The 11994-nt window shown below is 35.3% G+C and overlaps 1 protein-coding gene across 1 annotated transcript; it reads right to left on the minus strand.

The window, feature by feature from the left end:
* Positions 1-1992: 1992 nt before the first annotated feature.
* Positions 1993-11977, minus strand: znf277 (zinc finger protein 277). Its single transcript, XM_051884259.1, has 12 exons — positions 11844-11977; positions 10047-10257; positions 9851-9939; positions 7225-7307; positions 6012-6103; positions 4498-4608; positions 3325-3457; positions 3159-3226; positions 2958-3054; positions 2820-2862; positions 2548-2722; positions 1993-2337 (listed from the first exon to the last, which is right to left on the minus strand). The coding sequence occupies exons 1-12, from the start codon at positions 11875-11877 to the stop codon at positions 2151-2153; spliced, it is 1323 nt and encodes a 440-aa protein (XP_051740219.1). The 5' UTR covers positions 11878-11977; the 3' UTR covers positions 1993-2150.
* Positions 11978-11994: the final 17 nt, after the last annotated feature.

Genomic DNA, 11994 nt, shown 5'->3' on the forward strand with positions numbered 1-11994 from the left:
AACGCGTCTGCTCAATTCAGCATGAGCCGAACAAGAGTCACAGCACAGATCAGCAGCAGGAGTCGGATTTCACCTCACTCTTTAACCCCGTGTATAGTTGTCATTATCCTTATGTAAGTATTTTTCTAGATGTTATCCATGTTTTATGTCTCAGTGACATGCAAGAAAACAACCAAATAAAGGATTTCAAGAACAAAAAAAAGGTATTCACTTCCTTCCTGTCATGATGAGGCTGTCAACTTCCTACCCCTACTTCCAGGAAGCATGACGAAGACAAACCCTCCCAAAGAACCGTAATTTTCATGTTACTAATAAATATATTTGTTTACATATATATATATCTACATAATCATGAAGGTCTCTAGAATCATCCAAACAAGACAAATCTTACAAGAGATCTATAGTTTTTGGCATACTTAGTCAAAAGTGCAAATGACTTGTAAGTACATATATCATGGGGAAATGGGGTATACTGTGGATAGGTTAATAAATCAAGGTTATTGATCTTGTTTAGTGCTTTTTGCTTTCATAATATCCCACCTAAAACATACACTCAAAAAAATAATGGGTTAAAAACAACCCAAGTTGGGTTGAAAATGGACAAACCCATCGTACTGGGTAGTTTTATTTAACTCAACTATTGTTTAAAAATTACTATATGGCTGGCTTAAAATGAGCCCAAAATAGGTTGGAAATTAAAAATCAGACATAATTACTAGAGGCAACAATAATAATAATCAAAAGGTGAACATTTATTAATAAGCAATTTAATAAATGTCTGTTTAATTATTATTCATTAACTTATTAATAAATGCTTATTTATTAAACATTAAATAAAGGTTAATTTTCAACATATTTTGGGTTCATTTTAAGCAAGCAATGCAGTAATTTTTAAACAATTGTTGAGTTAAATAAAACTACCCAGCAGGTTGGGCAAACATTTAACCCAGACTTAAGACAACCCAATTGCTGGGTTTGTCCATTTTCAACCCAACTTTTTGGGTTGTTTTTAACCCAACATTTTTTAGAGTGTAACTTCACCCTTTAACTGACATCTCTATAAATAGAATAAAATGAATAAATCTGTCAAAAGGAGGAGATGAGAGAGCAATCTTGCCACAGCTCTACTGTCTCACCCCCATGTCCCATGTAATTTTTTTTTTTCATTCAACTTTTTGATGCACACTGCCCTGCTGGGGCAACTTAATGGCTGCACTTTGTTCTGCACCATGTTCCACCACTTTAAGACAAATGAATTTGTTGTTTTTTCATATTCAAGAGATTATAAGCTAGATGCAGCCTTTTTGGGTTCACATGGAATGTTCTTCGACTTTTATACATAATAAATCTGTTTATGAATAAAGATTGATCTTTTGAAAGCAGTTATTTTGAGTTAGATGCCAAATGTTTTCCTCCTATTTAAATTTTACATTGAGGGGGTGCATACAGCATAGTTGCCGCACATTCAAATATGATTTTCAAGAAAAAAAAAAAAAAAAACCTGGGGAAAATAAATGCAGAACATGTTCACATAGAACACTATTAACACGACTATATGCATGAAACCATTCAGAAAAATTTGGGCACAAATGGGTTAACTGACGAGACGATGGCGGAAGATTTGGTTTCAAAACGAAATGTAAAAGCGCCTATTTAAGTGAGTTGTCATTGTACTGTTTTGTTGTTGTGTTTTTCATTAAGAATAATAATGAACCACGATTCAAGCAATTGGCGTTTGTTTGGAGAATTTTCACGGGTGAATATACGCAATTGTGAATTTCACGTGAGGGCCAAAGATTTCCTCAAGGTGGGAAGGTGCTGTGTGAAGACTATTCTGACAATATCTTTAAAACAAATGTTAATATTTATATTACCAATACTACTAGACTGTACTGTCCAGCCATGAGCCAAAATTTCCCAAAAAAAGGTTTTTTCAAACAAGATATTTTCAGTTCCTTTCAGTCAGGGGGTTCCAATGATCCACTGATGACATACATAAATAAATAAAGTTTATTTGACTTCATTTTCATGATGTGAGCACTGCCATCATGAGATATGAATAGTCACACCATTAAACTGAACATATTCATTTTTACATTGAAAGCAACTGGAACATAATTTCAACATAATTCTCTGGGTGTCTGTCATCTTCAGCTGGAGCCGCCCCTGTCTTTGAGAAGTTTGCCAAGCACACTGGTCTGTTTTAAGACCTTCAGGTTTGAAATATCTTCAGCAATAACAGGAACCTCAGAGGTGTGATTTGGACCCTCAGATTCGCTCTCACTGTCCGACAGAGCTGTAAGAAGAGCGTCGTTCTCGTACGTAGGAAAGTAGTATCTGGAAAAACAGCGCATAATATTTTAAAGAGGCCATATTATGCTGTTTCTTGATTTTGTTTTTGGGGTCTACTAGAATAGTTTTCATGCTTGAATATTCTAAAAACACATTATTTCCCACATATTTTACATTGTTGCAGCACCTCTCTTTGTAATAATACCGCATAATATAAAATACTAAAAAATGGTCATGTGAAGATGTAATACTTACTGCGGTTGGTCCCAGTGTGAGACCTCAGGCAGCTGCATCACGTGACCCTTGTTAACGAGGTGTTGCACTAGTTCCTCTTTGCTTTCAAACTTCTCCTGACAGCAGTAGCAGCGGCACTGGTGAAGCTCACGGCGGATGTAATTCACTAGTTTGACTTGTTGATAAAACTTTAGGTCTGGAAAAATGACACAAATTACATTAAAGACCTTCTGTGTGGTCATGGGATCTTCTGAAAAACAGGCCAAAATTTCTATTCATCCAATTATACTCACTTAAGTCTGTTTTTAATTTGTGCAGGTCAAATTCATGAGTTTCCTGGAGAAAAAAATAGTGTTGTTATTGATGCTGATGTAAAAACACAGGTGAAATACTTCTTAGAAGCACTCAAATATATAAGTGGCATCATTTACCTCCATGTGTGTGTAAATTTTCTCCATCGTCTCTGCTTGCTGCTCACAAAACAGACACACGGCACACACGGGATGGGCCTGCCAGTCTGACCAATCGCTGTAGAGATAGCAGAATATCAGGATTGAGAATAAAACTGAAAATGTGACCAACTTTTTCTTCAGCCTCTGAAGATTAAGTTAAAAGATGAAGGAAGCTCTTACTCATCTTCATCTTCAATCAGCTCCCTGTCATCTTCAGACTGCACCTCCTCCCATGTCTTCCCCAACTCCTGCAACATTAAAACAGCACAATAGTCTGAAATAGATTTCATTTCAGTATTTATCTGTTTAGGTGAGAAACATACTACAAACCGAAGCATGGACATACCAGGTAATTGATGACGTAGAAGCGATCGTAGTCATGGTTTTTGGCGTTAATTCGTCGATGCTGCTTTTTCCTCATGTGATCTTTCAAGGTGGTTTTGTCTCTGAATGTCTTCTCACAGTACAGACACTGCATGCTATGTAAAATAATAATAATAGGAATGTTTAGATTCACAATCTTTTTATACTTTTACAATATAATGCTTATTTTGATGTCCTAAGTCAATTTAAAATATACAATTATTTAGTTTGTAAATTAAAATGATTCAATATTTAAAGGTGTAGTTCACCCACTTATCATTTACTCACCCTCAAGTTGTTCCAAACCTGTATGAATTTCCTTCTTCTGCTCAACAACAACAACAATATATATATATATATATATATATATATTCAAACAGTTGATGGGCCCCACTGACTTCCATAGTATGGAAAAAAAAAAATACTATGGAAGTCAATTTGGCGCATCAACTGTTTGGTTACCCACATTCTTCAAAATATCTTCTTTTGTGTTCAGCAGAAGAAAGAAATTCATACAGGTTTGGAACAACTTGAGGGTGAGTAAATGATGACAGAATTTCCATTTTTGGGTGAACTATCCCTTTAAGTAAATAGTTTTAGTTACTGAAAACATTATGCTTGAAAGTGCCAAAATATTATATAGGCCAATGGACCAAACAAACAAAGGATATTTTCAGTCAATGGATTCAATAATTCATAGGAAAACTAAAACACTTTAAATACAATATAATATATACAAATATATATTTAAAAAGATCTACATAAATAGACATACACAGTATAAAATAACTTGCATTATGCCTTTAAAATGTTTATTTTCTGCATCTTCTCTCTATTTATTTGTCGATGACCCAAAAACTAACCCTATGCAATGACAGCAAGCACCAAAAGAGGGCGTTCATACCTTCTCCATCTCCATTTTTAATTTTGTAATGATAATAGTATGATCATTAATTAAATATTTCCAAACATATACTAGTATAAAGTATACATATAAAATAGTAATGTTTCCAAACTTTTGACTGGTAGTGTGTGTATATATATATATATATATATATATATATATATATTATATATATATGAAAGTAAGAATTATAATTAATTCATTAAAATTGTACATAATATATAATTCTGGATTACATCTTAAAACACTCACTTCTCCAGTTTCCGCTCCAGAGTGTCGAGGAACTCTGTGCAGTAGACAATGTTGTCGGGCAGGCCGATGCTGAACGAGTGTTCTTTAGCCATGTGGTTCAGCAGTGAAGACCTGCAGTGACGGCACAGGGAACAAACACAGCACTTTAAACCTGAATATGTAGTTCAGTTTGATACTGTGAGTTACCAAAAAAAACATCATAAAATTATAATAAAGCAAAAATAGCAGTTAAGATGAGCGTCAGAGTGGCGGGACGAAGAACAGTGGCTTGTGACGTCACTATACATAAATTTTGCTGAGCTCATTCTGACACTGCAAGGTAATCTGTCTAGGGGCCATTCAGTCAAATTAGCTAATTGATATTCAGATCCTAGAATTAGGAATGAATCAGAAATTAGTTTAAATGCAACTTAGAGTGGAAGGTTACATCATTTAATATCAGCAGACAGGGATGTGTTTGTGTCTGACCCATAGACCTTATTCACAGCAACGCCATCTTTTATTTTTAACGGGAATGAAGGCGAGGCTGTAAGGGATCGACATACAACTCTTCAGTCACTGTAAAAAATGATTTTATGGTGAAGTAAATACTACAGAAAAAACAAATGTAATTTTTACATGAAAAAGTTAGCTCAGGCAAGAATTAAAAAAACTAAGCAAATTCTATATTAGTACTCAATTTAAGCATGTAGAAATTAAAGCGTAAATATCAACATTATAAAATTAAGTAAAACTACTCAACTTTTCTGATACTGGTGTTCCCATCATGCACTGGGCCTTGAATAATTAACTAGGTTGATTTTTCACTGTTTTCCAGCTGTTTTATCATTGCTTTTGTGGTTATGTTTAGTAACTTGCCATTTTATGACATTTGGAGTTCATTTTCTACTCAAAATGGCACATTCACACTCAAAAACGAGCCATCGAATGTTACCGTCATTGTGTATTGTGTACTAAGTATAGAGGTCTCTGTGTTCAGGTGCCGCGTTACTTCTATTATGTAGATATGGTGTCTACACAATATCTATTGTATAATTTACTTAGATGTTTCTAAGTAAAGCATACACTTTAAAAGCATGGTTTAATTCAGTGTTATATTATTTGAGTAAAATGTATTGCAAAAGAAACTTTAACTAAGTAGATATTACTCAACCTTTTACTGGCCAGGTTAAAATTGTTAATTTTACTTAACTTAGTTAAGTAGAGTTACTTAATTCCATATTTGAAATTTACTTAAAAAATAAAAACTTAATTTACTTAAAAAATTAAGTAAATTTGACTTGTTTTTTACAGTGTGGGTTGTGCTGTTATTTAATGTGTTTTTGAATGAAACGCTGCAAAAATATCTTTCCAAGAAGTTTCAGTAGATAAAAAACTACAGATAACATAAGCTGTGGAAAATTATAAGTGATCTAGGAGCTTTAAACAGCTTTTTACAGCGGATGCCATTGAAAACACGGTAAGTTTATCTCTCACAGCCTCGTTTCTTAGGTCTATTCAGAAGCAATAGTCACCTGTTTCCAGTAAATTCCTCACTGCAGAACATACATGTGCGATGAAACGTTGTATCGTCCCTCTCTTTTTGCTGCTGCTCCAGAACTTTCTCCTATCAAAACATATCGAACTTCATCACAGACATTATAAGACACCACACATTATAAACGTTACATAATTATGAGCCTATAAACAATATTAATAATTGGTGTGAATCTCAGTGTGGTGTGTTTTTATTATTCTTCATTTCTGAAAACCCGCTGTTTGATTGCCATAATCATCGATAATTAGCACAGACGCAATCTGCAAATGATTGGTGTTTAATAAACAGTGCTAATCCTCTCGGCTCGAGTTTCATCGACGTGCAGCGTGTCACTGAATGATTGAGAAAGGTCACAGCTGCACTGTTAAACAGCTGGTCGCCACACTGCAGAGCGACTGCAGAGGTGCTGAGAATGCTGGTTGCCTAGCAACCACAATCGCAGATTTTTGCCAGAGATGAAATGTGTGTAAGATGACTATGTTGACTCATAATATCTCTGCAAAAACAATCTGTAGGGGGGAGGGGACTGGGCTTTTCACTGAACATCGTGTTAATTGTTTCGTCAGTACTTTCAGGTACAGTATGTAACCATTGGGGAATTTCTGGCCCAAAATGCTTTCATTACACAGATACTAGATTTCAGCTGTATTACTTTTGTTACACAATAAGATTGTTGTTTTGTTATACAACAAGACATCAGAAATGATGCTTTATACTTAATAAACTTTCCAAGTGATATATCAGTTCACATTATTCATAAGTTTTTAATCTATAAAGTGACATTTCCTGTCTGACGTAATATGCTTTGTGGGCATCTTTTCAATAACATTTTCATTACATATGAAAATATGTACTATCATCATTATATACTAATATCATTACATCAGCATTTTTCAAAAACATTTTTACCGTAAAATTATTATAATAAAAAATAATCAAAATGTTCCTTTTTTAAATTTAAAATTTAAATACAAAAGAAAATACTGTCTGAAAAGAGAAAATACACAATGTCTTCCCAATGTCGCTCATATTCTAGGGTTTCTGCATATTAGTCTGACTGAAATCTGTGCTGCTGCTGCTGGATCAGTTTTGAATATTCATAAGCTAATGTCACACAGTGTGGGAGCTGATCTCAGAGCAGCACTCCTAACCTGACAGTCGCAGGTCCTTGTCTTTTTACAGACACTCACCAGTCGTCTCTGTTGTAGCTGCTCCCTAAGGATTCTGTCCTCTGGCAGCGCATCACATAACAGGAAGTAGAGCTCTTGTTGCTCTAAAATGACACAAAGCAGCTTTTTTCAGTCAAAAAAGGACACTTTAGACTTTACATTTAAATCATACAATTTAAAGGGCTATTTCTCAGACCAGTGTTATTTTAGAATTATTTATATTAGCTTTTATTTTTATATTTTCAGTTTTAAGTTTAGTGATTTTGTTATGTGCTTATTAGTTGTTTTTTTTAAGTTTTAGTTTTAGTAATTTTAGTACTTAAACTTATTTTATTTCAGTTCTAATCAGCATTATTTCTCATTTTTAAGTTTATGTTTTTCATCTAATCGTCATATTTTATTTGATTTTAGCTTCATTTCAATTAATGAAAATTATTTTTATAGTTTTTAGTTAATAATAACAACAACAATGCCCAAGACCTTGAATCAAAACAAAAACAACTATTATGGTAGATTTGTCCACAAATATTCCACTGTTATTCCCCAGGTCACAGCTGGCACTTTGTTTCTTATTTTCAATTCATTTTGTTTGCAATTTTTTTTTTTTTACTTTTTGCGATTTTGCAGATAACCAAAATTTTAAGGAGCCACTAAAGGGACTAAAGCGCTTTTGAATTCTCTCGCAATTGTTTTGCTTTCCCTCAAGAAACTTTGCATTTGCTTGCAAAAAGAACTCAAAAGGTTTGCGACGGAACACAAAGTTTCTCGGAGAAACGCAAACATTTTGCAAGCGAATGCAAAGTTTCTCAAGGAACTCAAACATTTTATGAGCGATCTCAACATTTTTCGGGGAACGCAAACATTTTATAAACGAATGCAAAGTTTTTCAGGGGGAACGCAAACATTTCATGAGCGAACGCAACATTTTTCGGTGGAAAGCAAACATTTTGTGAGCGAATGCAAAGTTTCTCAAGGAACGCAAACATTTTGTGAGAGAATGGAAAGTTTCTCGGGAAACGCAAATATTTTATGAGCGAACGCAACATTTTTGGGGGGAACGCAAACATTTCATGAGTGAACGCAACTTTTTTTGGGGGAACGCAAACATTTTGTGAGAGAATGGAAAGTTTCTCGGGGAACGCAAAAATTTTATAAACGAACTCAACTTTTTCAAGGGGAACGCAAACATTTTGTGAGCGAATGCAAAGTTTTTCAAGGAACGCAAACATTTTATGAGCGAACTTAACGTTTTTGGGGGAAACGCAAACATTTCATGAGTGAACGCAACATTTTTTTGGGGGAACGCAAACATTTTGTGAGAGAATGGAAAGTTTCTCGGGGAACGCAAAAATTTTATAAACGAACTCAACTTTTTCAGGGGGAACGCAAACATTTTGTGAGCGAATGCAAAGTTTTTCAAGGAACGCAAACATTTTATGAGCGAACTTAACGTTTTTGGGGGAAACGCAAACATTTCATGAGTGAACGCAACATTTTTTTGGGGGAACGCAAACATTTTGTGAGAGAATGGAAAGTTTCTCGGGGAACGCAAAAATTTTATAAACGAACTCAACTTTTTCAGGGGGAACGCAAACATTTTGTGAGCGAATGCAAAGTTTTTCAAGGAACGCAAACATTTTATGAGCGAACTTAACGTTTTTGGGGGAAACGCAAACATTTCATGAGTGAACGCAACATTTTTTTGGGGGAACGCAAACATTTTGTGAGAGAATGGAAAGTTTCTCGGGGAACGCAAAAATTTTATAAACGAACTCAACTTTTTCAGGGGGAACGCAAACATTTTGTGAGCGAATGCAAAGTTTTTCAAGGAACGCAAACATTTTATGAGCGAACTCAACGTTTTTCGGGGGGAACGCAAACATTTCATGAGCAAACGCAACATTTTTCGGGGAAACGCAAACATTTTGTGAGAGAATGGAAAGTTTCTCGGGGAACGCAAACATTTTATGAGCGAACTCAACGTTTTTCGGGGGAACGCAAACATTTTGCGAGTGAATGTAAAATTTCTCGGGGAAAGCAAACATTTTGCGAGCGAAAGCAAAGTTTCTCAGGGAAACGCAAACATTTTGTAAGCGAACGCAAACTTTTTAGGGGCACGCAAACATTTTGTGAGAGAACACAACAGTTTTGCGAGGGAGTGCAACGATTTGGCAAGAGAATACAAAGTTTCTCGGGGAAACGCAAACGTTTTGCAAGCGAATGCAAAGATTTTAGGGAAACAAACATTTTGTGAGCGAATGCAAAGTTTCTCGGGGAACGCAAAACATTTGTGAGAGAACGCAAAAGCATTGACATAATTTTTCCTCCCATCTCATATTTTTTTTCCATCTTGTCCCTTTAGGTTTGCAATTTTTGGAACCCTACAACTAAAATTTGAAACTCTTGCATGATTTTGTAAGTCTTGCAATAAACATTAAAAACATTAAAATTACATGAATAAAACATTATTTTCTAAGGTGTGTAAGTAGGAGGGTTGCATTTTTGCCAGAGATTTGAAGTGTTATATGTTAGATAATAGCTTACAACAAAAAACATGGGATTTCCTTTTAAATTCTTTTAAATGAGTATATTGTAAATTCCATAGCAACTAACTATTACAAACTTGTTCAGCTCAAATGTGTCTTACCTTCAGGACCTTCAGAATTGGTCTTGATAACACTGCAGAAGTCTGTGATGGGTTGTTCTGTAAACCGTTTCTTCCAGTACAACATATACCTGCAACAAATCAATGAAAATGTTTCATTACTTTGTGTTATTTGTATTGTTCCAGTCAAATATCTCTTTACAGAAATGTTGAGGTTACAAATAATGTGAAGTCTCACCGTGGAAAGTCTGCGATGAGTTTGACATCAGCAATGACCAGTTTGTGATCCAACACCATGTGCTTGAGAAGTTGGTCTTTTTCGGAAGAGGGAAAAGAGTCGGAACAGAGCACACAGATCACTGGATGGCCATCGCTGGAGGAGGCAAAACAAGTGCTACCACACAGCTGCTCGGGGAAACAAAGCGGCTCTAGTATACAATCCTGCTCACCTAGCAATGAGAGAAAACACATTCATTAAAATATGACACACAAATATCTTTGTGTTTTTTAAATGACTGAAGCCACTGAATTCATTCTGGGTCATTAAATTATTCAATTTATATTGAGAAACACATGATGTCATCACACAAACAAGCAGCTGATTCACACAAAATGAAATTGTGACTCATGTAAACAGCAGGTTATCCTCTAAAAACCTGATACATTTGTGCTTCTAGCACTTTATGAGTTGTTCTGCCTCTAAGAAGTGAGCTTTTGCAGCTATTAGAAGATAGTACATCCATAACAACTCTAACCACCCCCTCCCTGCTGGGGAAAACAGCTTAAGCTAGTCTAAGATGGTCTACTGGTTTGAACTGGACTGCCTAACCAGTCAAACTAGTCTGTTGCTGATTTTAAAGGGTTTTTGGCAGCTTTCCATCTCTAGAAGACCAGATTTGCAGGGCTGGGAGACAAATATAAACCAGCTTTGACGAGTAAACCACCAATCCAGATCAGTATTACAAAAGGACAAGTTAAAGGATTAGTTCACTTTTAAATAAACTTTTGCTGATAATTTACTCAGCCCCATGTCATCCAAGATGTCCATGTCATTCTTTCTTCAGTCGAAAAAAAATTAAGGTTTTTGATGAAAACATTCCAGGATTTTTCTCTTTATAGAATGGACTTCAATGGACACCAAACGGTTGAAGTTCAAAATGACAGTTTCAGTGCAGCTTCAAAGGGCTTTAAACGATACCAGACGAGGAATAAGGGTCTTATCTAGCTAAACGATCGGTCATTTTCGAAAAAAAAAAAAAAAATACAACTGTATATGCTTTATATAAACAAATCTTCTAAGTGCCTCCGCCAAAACCGCATTTCCGTATTCTCCAAAAAGCTTACGCTGTATGTCCTACGCCTTCCCTATTCAACTTACGGAAAAAGTGTAACTGGCGCTGCGTTCGTTCCGTAAGTAGAATAGGGAAGGCGTAGGACATACAGCGTAAACTTTTTGGAGAATACAAAAATGCGGTTGTGGCGGAGGCACTTAGAAGGCGAACGTTTGTTTATATAAAGCATATACAGTTGTATTTTTTCGAAAATGACCGATCGTTTCGCTAGATAAGACCCTTATTCATCGTCTGGTATCGTTTAAAGCCCTTTGAAGCTGCACTGAAACTGTCATTTGGACCTTGAACCGTTTGGTGTCCATTGAAGTCCACTATATAGAGAAAAATCCTGGAATGTTTTCATCAAAAACCTTAATTTTTTTCGACTGAAGAAAGAAAGACATGGACATCTTGGATGACATGGGGGTGAGTAAATTATCAGCAAAAGTTTATTTAAAAGTGAACTAATCCTTTAATATCCGGTGTCGTTGTCAAAGAAAAACCGCATCATGCACATATGCCATGGAAAGCAGATGACAAACTTGCATTACGGTACTCATTTATGCAGACTTATTGCTATAACTAGCATTTGCAATAGGTAGTTGGCCGACATCTTTAGGAAAAATCAAAATAGAACTTTTTAAAAATGTAAACATTAAAATAAACGCAAACAAAGCAATATAATGCCAATATATTTAACCAACCTGTCAAATTAGTGTTGTGCATCCGAGCTGCCATGTTTTTTTTTCCAAGTCACATGACCTGGGAAATGACTCATTGACCAATCAGAGTTAAACCACCGATTTATGGGTATTGTAGTATTCTATCCAAGCGTTCTCATTCATTTCCTACATC

This window comes from Ctenopharyngodon idella, chromosome 24 (genome assembly GCF_019924925.1).
Source record: "Ctenopharyngodon idella isolate HZGC_01 chromosome 24, HZGC01, whole genome shotgun sequence".
NCBI classification, from domain to species: Eukaryota; Metazoa; Chordata; class Actinopteri; order Cypriniformes; family Xenocyprididae; genus Ctenopharyngodon; species Ctenopharyngodon idella.

Excerpts from the sequence above, each read along its gene's own strand:
- znf277 (XM_051884259.1), bottom strand. The coding sequence starts at position 11,877 with ATGGCAGCTCGGATGCACAACACTAATTTGACAG. Across the intron at positions 9,940-10,046 it reads CTCATCGCAGACTTTCCACG|GTATATGTTGTACTGGAAGA; the intron begins GTGAGACTTCAC and ends GATTTGTTGCAG. Across the intron at positions 4,609-6,011 it reads GAGGAATTTACTGGAAACAG|GTCTTCACTGCTGAACCACA; the intron begins GTGACTATTGCT and ends CCGTCACTGCAG.